The sequence below is a fragment of the Tripterygium wilfordii genome, chromosome 22, assembly GCF_013401445.1.
Source record: "Tripterygium wilfordii isolate XIE 37 chromosome 22, ASM1340144v1, whole genome shotgun sequence".
NCBI classification, from domain to species: Eukaryota; Viridiplantae; Streptophyta; class Magnoliopsida; order Celastrales; family Celastraceae; genus Tripterygium; species Tripterygium wilfordii.
In genome coordinates this window covers 5299423-5316830 of record NC_052253.1, presented here as the reverse complement: position 1 = coordinate 5316830, position 17408 = coordinate 5299423, and the positions used below count along the sequence as shown (strand labels likewise).

At 36.6% G+C, this 17408-nt stretch overlaps 2 protein-coding genes across 3 annotated transcripts; both read left to right on the top strand.

Annotated features, from left to right (window-relative positions):
• Window positions 1–2604: 2604 nt before the first annotated feature.
• Window positions 2605–9386, top strand: LOC119991686 (ubiquitin domain-containing protein DSK2b-like). The gene is made up of 8 exons (XM_038838085.1): window positions 2605–2848; window positions 6265–7044; window positions 7126–7337; window positions 7439–7552; window positions 7864–7922; window positions 8414–8442; window positions 8669–8758; window positions 8862–9386. Exons 1-8 carry the CDS (start codon window positions 2605–2607, stop codon window positions 9008–9010), a joined length of 1677 nt encoding a protein of 558 aa, XP_038694013.1. The 3' UTR covers window positions 9011–9386.
• Window positions 9387–10084: 698 nt separating this feature from the next.
• LOC119990331 lies at window positions 10085–17172 on the top strand. Of its 2 annotated transcripts, none has more exons than XM_038836191.1 (4): window positions 10085–10223; window positions 12716–13433; window positions 13533–13616; window positions 16858–17165. In XM_038836191.1, the coding sequence occupies exons 2-4, from the start codon at window positions 12725–12727 to the stop codon at window positions 16914–16916; spliced, it is 852 nt and encodes a 283-aa protein (XP_038692119.1). In that variant the 5' UTR covers window positions 10085–10223; window positions 12716–12724; the 3' UTR covers window positions 16917–17165. The 2 variants fall into 2 exon arrangements, with proteins under 2 accessions (XP_038692119.1, XP_038692120.1); XM_038836192.1 differs by having other exon boundaries at window positions 10106–10223; window positions 12725–13433; window positions 16858–17172.
• Window positions 17173–17408: the final 236 nt, after the last annotated feature.

The following is a 17408-nucleotide window of genomic DNA, read 5'->3' as shown; positions in this document are numbered from 1 at the left end:
CCTTTACCAAACACCCCCTTACTGTTGGGCGGTACCGCCCGTAAAACGGTGCAGTACCGTCCGGCTAGAAAAAGCTTTTAATTTTTTTTAATGTGGGACCCACGTGGTTCCCACATGTTTTAAGTATTTTTTTAATTTTCATGTGGGATCCACGTGGATCCCACATGCTTAAAGTTCAACTTTTTCATTTTTTAATTTAAAAATTATGAGACCCACCTGTTTTAAATATTTAAATAATATTTATATAAATTAAATTAAATCCTTCCTAAACTACAAACTGTACTATGATTATTGTATTTAATTTTTAATAAATATTGTATTAAATTAATAAATGAATTATTAATTCTTATAATAATTTAAATTTATCCATTTATAATTATATATATTAAATTGTATTTATTCATTAATATATTTATATAATTCATATTATATTACAATTTAAATATTAAATTAAAGTAATTATAATTGTTAGCCAATAAATTATACTTATAAATTAATAATAATACAAATAAATATATTTTACACAACCTAACCGCTAACAACAATTAACAGCTTCACCAAACACCTCTAAGCTTATTTAAAAGCTTTAAGCTCAGTTTTTTTTTTCCACATCTTAACAGTTAGAGTTGAAAATCAACACAACTGCTCTACCAAACGGAGTCAATATATCATGCTCTTGTACATTCGGTCCAAGCCCAAATATCCCTGGTTCTAGTCCAAGCATTTTGAGTGGGGAAATTTTATTTATACACCACTAATATATTATCTTTACACCACTTTTTAAACATTATAAGTTTACACAAAAAAATTTTAAGTTTACACACAAAATTTTAATGAATATACAAAAATACCCTTATTTTGTACAATATTAAGAATAAATTTGTTAAGTTTATACACAAATTAATCACAATTCAATATTATTCTTCCTCACCGATTTCATCATAACCAAACCACTGCTCTGTTTGGCTCTATCACCGATCCTTATACAATTAAATTAAAGCCTCATATTTTTGACACGGTGAGATCTCATCTCATAAGAGAGAATAATATGATTGAGAGTGATATGGTGAAAAGAAAATTGTGGAGATTTGCCCCAAAATAAACAGAGCTACCTTCAACCATTACACGGGCTTGCTTTTATTCCAGTCCGAACTCATTTTCGGTTTTTGGAGAAGATAAATGGATGGGCCTCCAATGAAATTGCTGTGGACGGAGAAGAAGAGGGAGAAAGGAAAGCAGGACAGAGAGAGTTGGAGAGGAAAAAAATAATTTGGTCAAAAAAGTTAGACTGTTGGATCTGTTTTTTTTATGAGTCCATCCTTTTAACTTGTCACGTGGAGAGGACTTGACTCTCTATCTATTTAGAAAATTTTACAAATAATAATTGGATTTTTTTTTGAGAATTTTAGTGTAAACTTAATAATTTTTAATTAAATAAATAAAAATTATTTATTTTAAAATTTTAGTTTAAGGGTTAATATGTGTTGATGCAATTTATCGATAATTGAATTGTTTGAGAATGATTGGGTTAATATAAGATAAGACAGAGAGATTTTACGTGGTTCGAAGTTGAGCCTAGGTCCACGGTGCAGAACTATGCGATGTTCTTATTATTTTCAGAGATTACAAAGTAAGTAAGAATTCGAAGTACTGTTCTCCCAAGAACTCTCCCTTCCCTATCATAATAAACTCCTTTTATACTTATTTTGAGCAGTTACCAGCGGTTGTGCCTGTTGGAGAAGTTCACAGCAGTCTGGAGAAGTTCATAGCAGTCTGGAGAAGTTTATAGCAGTTTCGACTGTAATCATTTCAACGTGGAACTGCCTTATCTTCGGCTTCGTCCCTTGGTTATTGGTTTAACCTTTGTGTCTCGGCTTCCTGTGTTTGTATCGGCTTTGTATTGCCATTTTAGACCAAGTCCTTTTGGATTGCGTATTATGGTATGCTTGCTGTTGGACTTTGTGGACCTAGCCTCTATGGACTTTATGTTTGGTCTGGCCCGTTCATATGTAAATAGATTGGATTGAACATGACCTATGTAATTTGATTGGGTTGAACAGAACCCATGTAATTTGATTGGGTTGAACATGACCTATGTAATTGATCGGGGTTGAACTTGACCCCTATAATATGTTATTGTATATAAAGATATTTGTGTAAATTATAAAAAATTTAAAGTGATGTAAAGATGGTTTTTGTGGGTGTTAGAGATAAAATTTCTTATATCATCTAGGTAGTTTTAGGAGTTCGACGTCATATTAATTTATTTTGCCAGCTGTCAGTGCACGATTGGTTTTCCTAATGAAATGTAAAAAAGGATAATAAAAAATTATTTTAAGGAAGAAGAACATGAGTTAACTGTGGAGAATCAGTGTCAGTCGTGTTTGGTGGTCTTTAAATTCGATTGAATTAATCCCATCTCTCTCTCTCTCTTTCGTTTTTCATCCTTCTGTTTTTCAATTTCGCAAATTTTTCTTGATTTCTAAGTTGGATTATTCTGTTTAATTTCAACTCAGCCGTAGACAATCGCTCAGAAGAAGCGAGAATTGTTTCAGTCGGGGTTCGATTAGTTTTGGGGCTTAGGGTTTTCTATTGAAGAGGAAGATGGAAGCAGAGGGCGATTCGAGCGCCTCTAAACTTGGTGCTGGTGGCAGTGGTGAAGGAGAGGGAGTGGCGATTAACATACGGTGCTCCAATGGTTCGAAATTTACGGTGAGGACGACCCTTGAATCCACTGTTGGGGCTTTCAAGGCCCTGTTGGCGCAGAATTGTGACATACCAGCGGAGCAGCAGAGGCTCATTTACAAGGGTCGCATCTTGAAAGATGATCAAACCCTTGAAAGCTTTGGTAAGCTTCTTCTTTTTTTTTTTAATTTTTTTTATGTGAATGCTGAGTAAATTCCATAGTTATGGTTTTAGAATTGAATTTCTTGTTTATGTATTGTTTTATGATATGGGCGCTTGCTTTTGAAACCCAGGTTTGTGTGTCTAGTGGATCCACTTTTGCGGTATATGATTTAGCAGTTTTAAGGGGTTTTGTTGTATAGGAATCTGTTCTGATATTTACTTTTGTTAGTATTAAAAGCATGTATTTTGTCTGATACTGGATTATGTATGTTAGTGTAATGCTGAGATTGGTACCAACTATTGATTGATAATCGATGCTTGTGGATTCGTGAGGTTATTATTACGACATTTTGTTTTTTATGAGAGCGCTATCATATGTCTCACTTAGCCGAGTGAGGTGCTACTGACTCTCAACAGTATAATGTTCTCTATCGTTGGGCGCGTGGAGCATTGATTCTTAGATATCCGCATCTATGATATAATAATTCTACGATTTACTTTTTAATTTTACATTTGTTCATATAATAATTATATCGGTCTTGATAATACTGTGAATGGTTCCAATTATTGATAAATGCTTGTGGAATCGTGAGTGTGCTGCCACATTTTTTGTTTATGAGAGCCCTACCATATGTCTGACTTAGATGATTGAGCTGTTAATGACTCTCAATGGTAAGTTGGTAACTTTCCTTGATCATTGGGCACATGGAGCATCGATTATTAGATATCCACATCTATGATATAATGATTGTATGATTTACTTTTTAATTCTACAGCTGTTCTTCTAATCTGTATATTTGGGCTTGATGGATGGTAAAATTGATGGAAACTTGTCATTATGTCTGATGACAGCTTGCGGGCATGTGCTCACACCTTTTCTGCCTCCTTTTCTAGATTGTATAGCAAATTTATATCTGTGATTCTGTTGTATGAGTGATTGGTTAGCCCACAAGGTTACTCAAGGTCTGCAAGAGATTGCAATGAGATTTCAACTTCATTCAACTATTGATAAGTGTCTCCTGCAAGGTGATTTGCTACGGCGGGGAAAGGATATTATATATGTAAATGGAAGAAAAATAATTCGATTTACTAATTTTCAAGAATTGAAATTTTCTTGAGATACAATTTATATTTTTAATTCACAATTGTTTTAATATGTTAATATCTTATCAAGTAATACTTTCTTGTGAATTTTCATGAAGTTTAAATAATAAAAAAATTGATGAAGCATTCTACAAGGAAATTTCCTAGTAGAATTATACGTCTCATCAAAGTTGCATTAAAAAATTGTGCTCGTAGAATTGCTGAATTGATAGTGTTTGAATGTAATGTATATACCAAATTCAAGTAAATCTATAGGTTTGAAGTCTTAGGGAAATGGCCCTTCTGTTACAACATTTAAAATATGTGTATATATATGTTAGTTGGTTTTGATGATATTGTGTAAATTAAGATTTTTTGCAAAGGGAGAGATTTGGCGTTGTGGTAAAGTGTTTCTATTGCAACTTAAGTGTCACATTGTCATGGGTTCAAACCATTTGATAAAGCTGCACCTGCACTTATTTGCCTTCCCTGATCCCGTACTATTGTAGGAGCTTTATGTGCTTTCCAAAAATAGGTTTGAAGGAAAGATGACAATATTTGTTTTCCTTTAAAATAGTATCTAATTTCTGTTTATTTCCGCATATTATTTGAATTTATTTCACTTCCATATGTGTGGTGGTTAACATTCCATGTATCCCATTGTTCTGTCGAAAAAATTGGCCAACGGGATAATGTCGCAAGTATATGGTCAGAGATCTTTTTATTCTCATAAAAGCTGATTCTATTCCTTTAAAACTCGACAACCTGTCTCGCTCTTTCTCTTTGAGAAATTATAAATTGCCTCTCTCTTGGTGTTGTGTGCGATCTCACATGAATCCACGTTGCATTTTACATTATGTAGTGATAACTGAATGAGTTCTTGAAGGGACATGAAGGAGCAAAAGAGAAGAAAGAGGCTTGCTTACTGTTGTTAATTGACACAATGATGAGAAGAGAGAAAGAGAAAAAGGTGTAGATCTGCCTGTACGCTAAGGGCAAAGGAAAGGAAAATATCCAATTTCGTATTTTGAATTATCGGTGTGTCTGTTTGGGGGCATACTTGAGGATCAAATATGTTACAGGTTGTGTTTGCAATTTGAGGGGATGCTTGGGAATGGTGAGCATTGGTTCAACCCAGTTCATAACCTATGTTAAATGATTAGCCATTGAAAACTTTACATCAAGTTCTAACCAAATGTAGAAAATTCAAAACTGAGCACAATATCCTTGACTCATCTCATTGTTTAGTATTGCAAACACATCTTGTTATAATGTGATATTTTGTTGGCCAGAGAGGTTGTGTGTTATGTTCAATGGTGTGTTGAAAGTCCATTTATCTGGTGGCTGGGAAAAGTGAGTACAATCTCCTCGGGTTACTCCCTTTTCTCCTCTATCTCTCTCTCACTCTCATTTTCGATTTTAAGGCCAAAATGGATGGGAAGATTTGGGCAGTATATCGCACTGCCTTTAGATGTGGGGTATATGTTTGATGAATGACCATAGAAGTCACATGTTTCTGCTACTTTTTAGTTTTTGCGTTAAACAACCTTCCTTACGCTGTCCATTATTGTGTGATTTTGTGTCTTCTTTGCAGTAATCTTGTTATTAGTCACCAAAAACTAAAACTGTAGCCAGCCATTGCTGTACGAATACTGGGGCAATCATTTTCTTTTCAGTAATCTTGTTATTAGTCACCAAAAGCTAAAACTGTAGCCAGTCATTGCTTTACAGATACTGGGGCAATCATTTACTGTGTGTATGTGTTTGCATGTATCTTAGTAAAGTGCTGACCGAAATATAGTTGTCTTGCATGTTGTATAACTCTGGCTACATCATCATAAGTTGCTTCATTGAATTGTTTATCCTTACAATTTATGCAACTGTGATGTTAGTAAGAATTTTGGACTCTTATAGATTATATGTGTTTGTAACTAGTGAAAAGTGTAGATTTAAACTAGATAAAATGGCAAAACCGCAAAAGAATCAACTTAGTAAGTTCCTAATACTTGTCATTCAAGATTCATGTAAACTCTGAGTAGCACCAGTAGTTAAAGCGGTCAAGCTCCTCACCACCCTGCCTTAGGGCTGGGGGTTTGACTTCCCATTCCATTGCAAAATCAGAACAAAAGAGGCCAATTCTAAATATTTGAGATTAAAGCTTTGCTGATGGTTATGTGGCTACTCTAGCATACTTTTGCGTGTATTACGGGAATATTTTCCGTCTTATTGGCAATAGTTAATTGGTGAAGGATGACAGTTTCTGACATTGTGTATCAGTTGCCTTTTTTCCATACGAGAGTAACTTTTTTCTCTCCCCCTTCTATTTTAATGAAGGTTTGCAGGGTGATCACACTGTTCACATGGTCCGGGGTTTTGCACCTGCTTCGTCGGCACCACCTCCTGCTACCACAGTTAATGCTGGAACTCCAAACACTGCACCAGGTGTTACCCGAGGTGTTGGTTCTAATGATGGTGGGGGCTTTGGAAGTGCTGACCTTGGAGCATCATTGTTTCCTGGACTTGGCCTTAATGCACATGGTGGTGGTGGTGCATCTGGTTTATTTGGTGCTGGACTGCCGGAATTCGAACAAGTTCAGCAACAATTGACTCAGAACCCCAACATGATGAGAGATATAATGAACATGCCTGCCATACAGAATCTTATGAATAACCCTGAGTTAATGCGCAGCTTAGTTATGAACAATCCACAGATGCGTGAGATTATTGACCGAAATCCAGAGCTTGGACATGTACTGAATGATCCTGGTATTCTCCGTCAGACGGTGGAAGCTGCTAGAAACCCTGAACTCATGCGTGAGATGATGCGAAACACTGACAGGGCCATGAGTAATATTGAATCTTCTCCTGAGGGTTTCAATATGCTCAGGCGCATGTATGAAAATGTTCATGAACCATTTCTGAATGCCACAACAATGGCCGGAAATGTTGGAAATAACTCAGGTACAAACCCACTTGCAGCACTTCTGGGAAACCAAGGTGGCACACAAGTCAGGGACGCATCTAACAATCCTTCGACTGATGGTTCTGAAACAACTACTGGGCACACCGTTCCTAATTCAAACCCGCTTCCGAATCCTTGGAACAATACCGGTGGTGAGATTCGTACAGCTTATTGTTGTTGTTATCTAGTCATAAATTTACTTATGAAGCGTATATATGTATGGAATTCGTCAGGGGGGACACAGGGAAACACTACCACAAGGTCGAGCCCTGCTGGGGATGCAAGGATACCAGGTGTTGGTGGCCTTGGGGGACTTGGTCTTCAAGGGTCAGAAAGCATGTTTGGTGTCATGCCAGATACTGCTCAGATGAACCAATTATTGCAGAATCCGGCTGTGTCGGAGATGATGCAGAGTATGCTCTCCAACCCCCAGTACATGAATCAGGTACAACGTGTGGAAAGTTTATTCAATGGATGTTAATCTTCAAGCTTGGATGCTTATTTTTACACTGGATTCATATTTTACAAGTTAACATTTAATCTTAGATACTTAATTTTAATCCTCAACTTCGCGGAATGATGGATTTGAATCCTCAATTGAGAGAAATGATGCAGAACCCTGAATTTCTTCGTCAGTTGTCTTCCCCTGAAACAATGCAGGTATGCCATCTGCCTCTCTCTTTCTCTTCTCCTGTATCGTCCTCCCTCTCCCAAACCAAACTTATGCGCACACTGATTGATTCTTAAGTGAAGACGTGCGTGTGCGTGTTTCTATATTTGTATATTGGAAATCTGATGTAGGTTTGGTAATTAATATAGCACTCCACTCTGGCATCTAGTATTGTCATAATAGGCAGCAATTATTTCAATTTGAGGGGCATGGCATTATTTTACCTCTAAATATTGTTACATGTGATGTTTCAGTGAAGTTCAATTATGCTTGACCTTTCCTTTTTCCCTTTGTATTGCAGCAAATGCTTGCTTTACAACAGTCCCTTATGTCTCAACTCAATCGGCAGCCATCATCCCAGTAAGTTTGAATTTCCTCTCTGAATACATGATTTGATGGCTTGAGTGTTAATTGCCAATATGAGAGCTTGTTTAAGATTGTGGTTTACGTTGTAGTTGATGCTTTAATTGGTGGTTCTTTTGCTTTATTTTTTTTTAGCATTTTAGTTCACGTCATTCTCCTTGTTCAAAATAATAGTGTATATTCTAGGTCCCTTTATAATATAATATTCAAAGGTAGTTATGGTTCTGCTCTTGATATGCCTTGCTTCCTTGCCTCAAATTCCTTCCGTCTGGCCACCACTTAATATTGTGTTTTTCTTTCTTTGAAACTTCATTGATGAAAGGCACCTGTGCTGCCACCCTTTTGCAAGAGCTTGCAGTAGTAATTAGTAAAGCATTTTCATTTATAAGTTCCTACTTGATCAAAAACATTTTCATATAGAATTGGATTTTACATTTTTGGTGATTATTACCGCTCTATTAACTTGATTTGTGCTGTACTCTTTGCAGGGAACCGACTCAGCCCGGTGGTACTACAGGTACGAAGCAATTGAAAAAATAAATTCATTGGAGAGGCTCTCATAGGCAATTTGATGTGCTTGCCCGAGCTCTCCCCCAAAATTTCTAGTTTCTACAGTTGCTGTGCCTCGTGATATTGTCATCCCTATTCTCCCCCCTCCCTTTTTTTTAAAAAAATTCCTTCTATATTGTCTGTCCTCCTTTTCCCCATGGTTCACTTTTAATTTGATGCATGTTCATGAACAGGAGCACCCAACAATAATGGGCTAGAGTTGTTGATGAACATGTTTGGCACTCTTGGAGCTGGTGGCTTGACAGCTCAAAACCAGCCTGATGGTTAGAATTCTACCACCCTCTATTGAATTTCGTCATAAACCTAAAATGTTGGGTTGTCGATGCCTTTTTGCCACTACTGAGACTATAAACATTGTTTTTCTAGTACCGCCGGAGGAACTCTATGCAACTCAGCTGTCTCAGCTACAAGAAATGGGCTTTTTTGACACCCAAGAGAACATTAGGGCTCTGCGAGCTACTTCCGGGAATGTCCATGCTGCAGTTGAACGCCTTTTGGGAAATCCTGGACAATGAATTTTTAAATTTCTGTGCTTTTAAACTTGAAGAAAATCTCATGAACATGAAGGATTAGTCAATTTGGACAGTGTCATCCTGAGAAGCAAGGCATGCCAACGCTTGGAGAAATCCATTTTAGCTGTGTTCAATAAACAAGACACACCATTACAAAGCTGTGAACCTGTGGATATGATGAGCTTATGCATACTGTGTTTTATTGGCACCCATCTCTTCCCTCCCCCTTTACATACAATGTCCTATTTGATTAGTTTTGTGAGGGCTATGAATGATGTGTATCATCTTAATAGATACATTTATATATGTTAAATCAAATCTTGGCTTTGTGCAAACCAACTTGTTGATTTATAAGCAGTTTTTTGAGGGTGAGGGTGCATACAACTAATGCCATGTATGTAAGATCAAGGTTTCATCTTTTGGTACTAAGTGGGCTTGACAGCAATTGTGGTAGTCGTGATGTGTGAAGGTGGATCTTGGGAATGCAAGATTTCATTTGTTAGGGTGAATGACCATTATTTATTGTTAAGAACCTCCATATGTGAAGCTACCTGGAGATTCAGACAATCTCTTTCTTCTCTGTCTTTTGGTTCCTTTTTGAAGGACTAATGTGTTTTTTTTTGGGTGACTAATGTTAGTTTCTCTAATTAAAAGGATTCATTCCCAAATGTGAATATAGAAAATTGAACTTGAATTGTCCAGGTAACATGTCAATTTTGGCATGTGGGGTGGTTAGATTGTGTTAATAAATAAAAGGAAACTTGTTTGGTGACAATTTATAACAATGATTTATTCTATAATTAGTTCAATTATCAAATAAAAACAATACTATCTACCAACGAGAGGTGGTTTGGTTGGTAATCGATTAAATTAGGCATAACGAGAGATGATTCGATTGACAATCGATTAGATTATGCATATGTGTACCCAAAATTCAATTCCAACAACAAACATATTTCTCTGCCGTATTAAAAAAAAAAAAAAAACCTATCTTTGGCGGATTTTCAATAATAGAGGGGCTTCAGCATCAATATATCAAAAATAGTAGGACTCAAATGGAAATACATTAAGATCTAAGGAAAACAAAATAATATCAAAGAGGGACTGAACTGAACTGCGAATTCCCTGACATCGTTAGAGCCACAAAGTTCTTGCTTTTGATACCACTCTCTTTCTCTCTCGCTCTCGCGCGCGCGCACGGTCTCAATGAGCTAAGGTAATGCTGTTCTTCCCTCTCAGTTTTCTACCCAAATTTTCTGTAGTCTTTCTCTCCATTTTGTGGAATAACTCAGTTTCCTTTATTATTTCGTCGTTTGTTAAATTATTCACAAATTTGGGGATTTTGGTCAGAAGATAAAGATGATTGATGGGGATTCCCTGTTAGTTTTAATTTCTATGTTTCATTGATTCACAAAACTTGTAACCCTAAATTATTTGTTAGTTCTTGGTGAATGAATGAAGAAGTCTCCGCTCTCTGGGTCTTCATATGCTTTTAAGTTTTAACTGCAATGCTTTGCTTACTGTTGCTTAACGTTCAATTGCAAGCCATGGGAGAGCCAGTGATGACTACCGTTGTCTCGAATCTTGTTTTATGTGATTCATTTGTAATATCAATTTTTTACTTTAGCACATTGGGAAAAATAGGTCAGAAAATATATTGTGTGCAAAATAAAATTTCAGCCCCTAAAGATCTTTTGCTTTTTGATTTTAGAGCCTTTTCTATTCTTCATCAATCCACATCTCTTCATCATCATTGTATATTGTACTCGGTGGCTGTCATTGTGAGTGGATAGTTACATCATGTGATGTTGAATAATTCATAGTAGATGAATTGGTGAACTTGAGGTGTAAGGTGCGAATTGGATAAGATTATTTCATTTCTTTATGCGAGCTCGTTAAGTAATCATTAGATTAAGGTCCTTCTTGTTTTTTTTAAATGTCTAATCTATGCATAGTCTTTGTTCTTTGTTCTTTTTTATGTAGGTTGTAGTTTTCAGTGAACAGCTCTAGTATGAGATGATCAACTTTGTTTAAGGAAACAAAATAATTTATAGTAGACAATAAATGAGCTTGAGAGAATTTGTGCACATTGGATGAGATGATTCCATGTTCTTTTGAGGAAGTAGTATGGATGTAATTGTATTTCCATTTATGTCTATAGTGGAAACTTTTTTACATTTTATCCCTGCAACGCCTCCGATTCACTGGTTCTGGTTTTACGGTCCAACTGCCGTTACAGTACGTTATTTAAAATTATGGTGAAAAGGGAATAGGACTCTTGTACCAGCTGTAAATTCGAAGATCTTGGAATTGAACTTCACATGTTGCATCTTAGAATTAAAAATGATACTAACAGAATTTGGTGATAGTTTCTGGTGCTTACTGTTCAGGGATGGATGGGTCCAATGTGGCCTTGCCTTGGGGTAGTTCCACGTTCTGAAAATAGAAATTAATATAAATTTAGGAGTTTTTCTTAATTATTCTTTGTTAATGCCTAGTTTGCGTATTGTAGTTGTGTGTTTCGCTGAATATGCTGAAGTTGTGAGTAGATAGTTTCCATCATGGGATGACATGTCTTTATTGAATGAAGAAATAATTTATTATTGGTTAATAAACAAACTGGGACATAATGCGAATAATGGATTAGATCATTTCACATTTTTACTAGATTTTGTATCTCAGTAAAGGTAAACAACTCTCGTGCACAAGCTCCCACAGTGGGTGGGGATAGAGATAGGTAGGATGTACGCAAACCTTATCCGAAGTAATATGTGGAGAAACTGTTTCATGAATTGAACCTATTGACCTCTAGGTGCACCTCTGCAACTCTACCATTAGGCCACATGTTTGCCTTTGTTACTGTTAAGAACAGGCAATAACCATCTAAGAAATATCTCTGAAGGGGAGTAAAATTTCAGAAGAATGTTCTGCTACTCTGCAGAACTGGAGTGTGAATCTTGATTTTGTTCTTCATGGTGGCAGAGTAACTTCAGCACAAATGTGATGAGCCCGTGAAAGTGGGAAATTGTGTTTTTCACGTTATTTTTGAGAATGTGCTTTTGCATTGAGTTGGAAGTGGATTTGAAGAGTGCAAAATCTCGTGAAATGTTAACTGATGTAATATATTTCCTTTTAATTTCGTAGTTGCGTTTCATTATGTCTCCTAATTGAGTTTTCAGTCCATGCTTGCTTGATACAGTGATCCGTGTTTTACTGTTTTGTCTTATGGTTGTTGCATCTTCTATCTTTCACCCCTTTTTGTCAATGGCATGTAAACTTGTTCTCTAAAATTTCAGAAATGCAAGATTATTATGGTAGTTCTTAGATTTTATCCTAGCGAGCTTTCCAAATATTGCATGTACGAATATTATTAACTTATATTACTTCGTTGTAAAGCAAGGAGGATATTTCTGGGATTTATTGATTTGTCAACCTCTCGGGTATAATTTTGAAATATTTGGCATTCTATTTCAAATGTTCAGTTCAATAACTAATGTTATATGCCTTTCGTTGACTTTATTAGCTTATCCTCTTGGTAACTGTCTATGGGTTGCACCTGCGTGGTGCTTCTTAATAAAATTTGCATTCAAAATAGACAAAAAAAACATATAGGTAATGTTTTATAAGTTCTCATTTTATTTAAGTTTGTGAACTGTCTTGTGTTTTTTTACCTCTATTTTACTGACTATGAACCTTCTGAAATTTTAGTTGCTACAGATGGTTCAACAAACAATAGACTCTAAATTCAGCGAGTATGGGCTGGGTAGTACTGAAACTAACTTGCCCACTCATGATAAGCAGCTTCCAGTTGCTGTGAAGAAGACACCATTGAAAGATTTGCAAAACGAGAATAGAATTACAGTGCCCGGTCCTGTAGGATATCCTGCATTACTGAAAGATAGAGGGCCCATTGTTGATACCGCTAAGGTATCTGGTTCCAGGATACCCTCACCCGAATGTCCTTTGAGCCCCCCTTGGCCTCAACCTGCAGCCAGTAATGGTGCAAATGGACAACTTGTCTATGTCCGTAGAAAACCTGAGGCAGAATTAGGTAAGAGCAACACTTGTGATGCTTTAAGCAATAACGCTGATTGCCCACATGCAAAGCAACTTGGTGACCAAGAAGTGACTATCCTACCAAGAACCCACGTCAAGGAGCCAAACTTTGCTTGCTTTCCAGCAGTTGCACCTTCACCAGTGGCTACCTTGATGAGCTCATCTGGAAAGCCGTCAGTTTCTGTTCCTCTTGGAAATTCTAATATGAGGTCAGCAACAGCAGAGTCCAATTACAAATCTGTTGCTTCCGCTACAGTAGCATTGGGTAATCTGAAGGGCACTACAAATCTGCATTGGGAAGAGCGATATCATCAATTGCAGTTATACTTGAAGAAATTAGACCAATCAAATCAAGAGGAGTACGTCCAAAGTACGTCCTTGAACCTCTAAGATGCCCCTTTGGACACTCTTTAACTTTTTCAATTGCTGAAATTCTATGACACTGATTATAATTTTTTTACATGATCAGTGCTTAGGTCAATTTCATCAGTCGAACTTAGTAGACTTGCTGTTGAGTTGGAAAAGAGGTCAATCCAGCTCTCGTTGGAGGAAGGTAACACAAAATTATGGGTTTCAAACTTTTCATTTCCTTTCAATTTGAAAGAAATATAAACTATAAACAGAATTTCTCTAACCTGTAAGATGAATGGGGTTGTCTGAATGCAAAGTTTTGATTTTTATATTGTTTCCCTGAACACACGCACAGAGACACATACATATACTTATAAGTTGAAAATGGATTTACATGCATATATTTATAAGATGAAAATGGATTTTCGATTACATTGATTTATGAGAGAGCATCAATGAGATTTAGAAAGGTGTCAGCATCTATATGACTACTGTACCAGAAAGACAAAAGCTGCTGCTGGCTGTTACAAATGTTATGAATTAGGTCTCCACACCCTTGAACACTCTGCTGTTTCTCTCACTCATCACTATCCGCCGGATTGCACAAGGGGATGCCCTTTTGTGCTGAAATTCCAGTTTTTGCGTCCAGAGTATAACTCCGTGCTCTATTGAGGCTCTTCTGACCTAACCGAAATCAGTAATGCTAAAAGAAGTGCCCTGTATATATATTTTTTTCCAAAATCTCATTGTAGTCGAAGAAGATCAACTTTTTTTCTTCCTTTAAGATTGTGAATCGTGAGAATACTCTCCTAAGTGGTTTATGGGTACGTTAGGCTTTCCAAGGAAATTTCTACCCTTTTCTTAAAGATAATTGCACTCTTCTATACTTTGTAAACTCCATCCTTGCAACTTTTCTATTGCTGGCAATTATCCACTTCAACATTTACTAAAACCCTGTGATATAATTGATTTCCCTATTACTGCATCCCGGTAAAATCCAACATTCTAGCTAGCAACTTCATTTGAAATAGAGTAATTATGCTCGACCAAGACCTCCCTATTTCAATTCTGGCTAGAGACTCCTCACCAGACCAAACATCATCCCAAGCTGATGAAACTCCCATTTCCTGCCTCAGATGAAACAAAAGCACTCTAATAATTCCATGCTTACAAAATTCTTTCTAAAGACCAATACCATTAGGAATTCTCCCTTCCAAAGTCATCCAACCTTTATCCTCCACTCCTTATTTGGCAACCATTATCTTCCTCCATAAGCGGTCTTTTTCTTTAGTGCATCTCTATTGCCACTTGCTAAGGACTTGATTGAAAAGACCCAAAGTCAAATAGACAAATCGAGGTCGATTTCCATATCTGTCAGTCAAATTAGCCAGCAAGTATTCAGAGGATGCTCTCGATAATTTCCCCTTATCTTTTCCTTTGTAAAGCAATTTCCTGGCTGTAACTTAGGAAAGCAAATTACCAGTCATCATCCAATCTATGGCCATCAAGTTCCAGATAGTAGTCTAGATCTGTCTGAGACAGTTGCAGCGCAAGAAATTACGATCTGCAGATTCTTCCGCTGAATTGCAGAAATTGCATCTCTTAACAAGACTTATGCTCCTCTCTTGAAGCTTAGCATCGGTGAGAATATGTCTTACATTTTTAAGAGGTCCAGGGAGATCTCAGGCCTCTCTAGAGAAGTTACTTTCCCTTTAAGAAGAGCTCATGATGTTGTCACAGATAGAAGCTTTTGTGTTTTTTGCTAAATTTAAGAAGATTCAGATTGGAACTTTGAAGAACAGTTATCATTCCAAACATCACGCCAAAATTGACCCTCTCTCTTCCTATCTTGAAAGTAGTTAATTGTTTCAATCATTCCACCCTTTTCCGATATGAAAACTTAGGCCAGTGTATAAGCTTCTCTCCTCCGTAGGGAAATCTATTTACTGTCATGAGCCCCATATTTAGCCACAATTAGTTTTCCTCAAAGATGATCTTTATCAGTGCAGATTTTCCAGAGCCATTGACCAAGCAAACCCTTTTAAAGATGTAACAGAGATGATAACCTTGGCCTTCTAAATACTTGGGCAGCTGAGTATTTTCCGAAGAATTAAATGATACTTCTGCTATCCTCAGAATCTCCCCTAAGAAATCTTTGTTGAATGGATTTCAATGTGGCAGCAAAGGAAGGGCAGAGGAAATAAAGATACATAGTATAGATGTCTGCTAGAAAGGGTGCTTTTTATAAGTTTCATTCTAGTACTTTTGGCAGCTGATCTTTTGTTCCAACCAGACGGACTTTTTCAAATCTCTCCAGAATGGGATTTGAGATTGTGCTGTTCTTTCACCAGCTCGAAGAGGAAAGCCTAAGCAATGGATAGACAGTTTACTTTTCTTTTGAATCCAAAAAGAGATTTTATTGAAATGATGCACCAGTTTACCATTCTACAGAGAGAGCCTGTGCTAGTAAGTTGCTCCAAGAGGAACCAATCAGTGTGACATTGCTTTTACCCAGGCTATGTTTGATCTCCGACATAGTTTCAAACTGCAAAGGATGGCTTTAAGGTTTCTCATCTAATGTAAATCTGCCCCACCGGTGTCATTTAATATGAGGTGATGAACTCGTTAGGACAATTAAGTTGTTTTTGCTTGGGTTCTTACTTTGATAGCTGCTGCAAAAGGAGCGAGTGCTTTTGTTTAGCGTTTCATTAGTTTGAACTTGCAACTCAAATGAAATTTCTTTTCATTCTCTTTTTTGGACTATCCAGTAGGTGCTCTTATTTCTGTCAGAAACTGGCCGTTGCCCAAGATAATAGATCATAAATCATCTGTTAGTTTTTTAATTTATTAGATGGAGTCGTTCTCCTGGAAGGTAGGATTAAGATGGTGCTGGACCATCAGAACAAGAAAAAGGAAGTAAGCATACCTGAAATGAGAAAAGGCGGTGATTTAAATACTTAGTGGAAAGAGTCATTTGTCATTTGGACAGCGAAGAGCATGGGGCAAAAGGAGCCCCCCTAATAACTGATCTATTTCGTCATGTGTGCTCACTCTGAAAGTGGATTTGAATTGAAGTATTGGAAGTAGAATGCATCTTTGGCAACTTTTTTTTTATAGAACTTATACGTAGTGCAATGATTATAATTATAGCTAGTAAAGGATGGTGAGCCATGCAATTATTTGGAGCAACTGAGAAGGTATGTTAATGCTGTTAAATGGTAAATTAGTTTCTGAAGATGTTAACGTATGATTGTCTCATATCTGACTGCGTCACCATGTAGATTTTTGGCTGACACTTTTGAGCCAAGTTGTTTTTATTGTGTCTCCCTCTCTTGATTAATAATTTTTGAGTCGTTATCAATGTTTTTGTCATCTCTGTTGCCTCAATTTGACATTCACCTAGAATGCAAATTTATTGCTCTCTCTGTTTTCTCATATTACAGCAAAAGAAGTGCAACGTGCTGCAGTCCTAAACGTCTTGGGGAAATCTACAAAGAAATAGTATGATGTAACAAATATTATCTGTTTGTAGCAATTTGGGTGCAGACTGGAGAGAATATATATATATATATATATATATATATATATATGGTGATTACTTGTTTCTTTTTGGCATGGCTATCCTGCCATGTTGACCTGCTGTTTATCTGCTAATAGCTGCATATTTTATTTGAAATATCCAGCTGCATTGTTCATCTCTGGAATGCAGAAGCTGTTTACACTTATAAAACTCTAAACTTCATAGTAACAATTTGGTATAGTGATTGTTTGTGCAGTTGCATTTACAACACACACACACACAGCCATTCACATAGCTATTGCTGTGTGACTTGTACTGATTACCCAGGCATATGGTAGTCGCCTACCATTCTATGGATTTTATTTTATGCCCCACATATATAGCACTTGATCCTTTAAAATATGTATGTATATGTAATGTGTGTTATAATTATGTGCATGCACGTGTGTGATGCAAACTTATATACATATATCT

What these genes read in the sequence shown, in the direction of transcription:
- LOC119990331 (XM_038836192.1), top strand. Translation starts at nt 12,725, where the DNA reads ATGGTTCAACAAACAATAGACTCTAAATTCAGCGAGTATGGGCTGGGT. An exon ending in TCAAGAGGAGTACGTCCAAA is followed by an intron (nt 13,434 to 13,532) that starts GTACGTCCTTGA and finishes TTACATGATCAG; the next exon opens with TGCTTAGGTCAATTTCATCA. An exon ending in CCAGCTCTCGTTGGAGGAAG is followed by an intron (nt 13,617 to 16,857) that starts GTAACACAAAAT and finishes CTCATATTACAG; the next exon opens with CAAAAGAAGTGCAACGTGCT.
- LOC119991686 (XM_038838085.1), top strand. Translation starts at nt 2,605, where the DNA reads ATGGAAGCAGAGGGCGATTCGAGCGCCTCTAAACTTGGTGCTGGTGGC. An exon ending in TCAAACCCTTGAAAGCTTTG is followed by an intron (nt 2,849 to 6,264) that starts GTAAGCTTCTTC and finishes ATTTTAATGAAG; the next exon opens with GTTTGCAGGGTGATCACACT. An exon ending in TCAGCCCGGTGGTACTACAG is followed by an intron (nt 8,443 to 8,668) that starts GTACGAAGCAAT and finishes GTTCATGAACAG; the next exon opens with GAGCACCCAACAATAATGGG.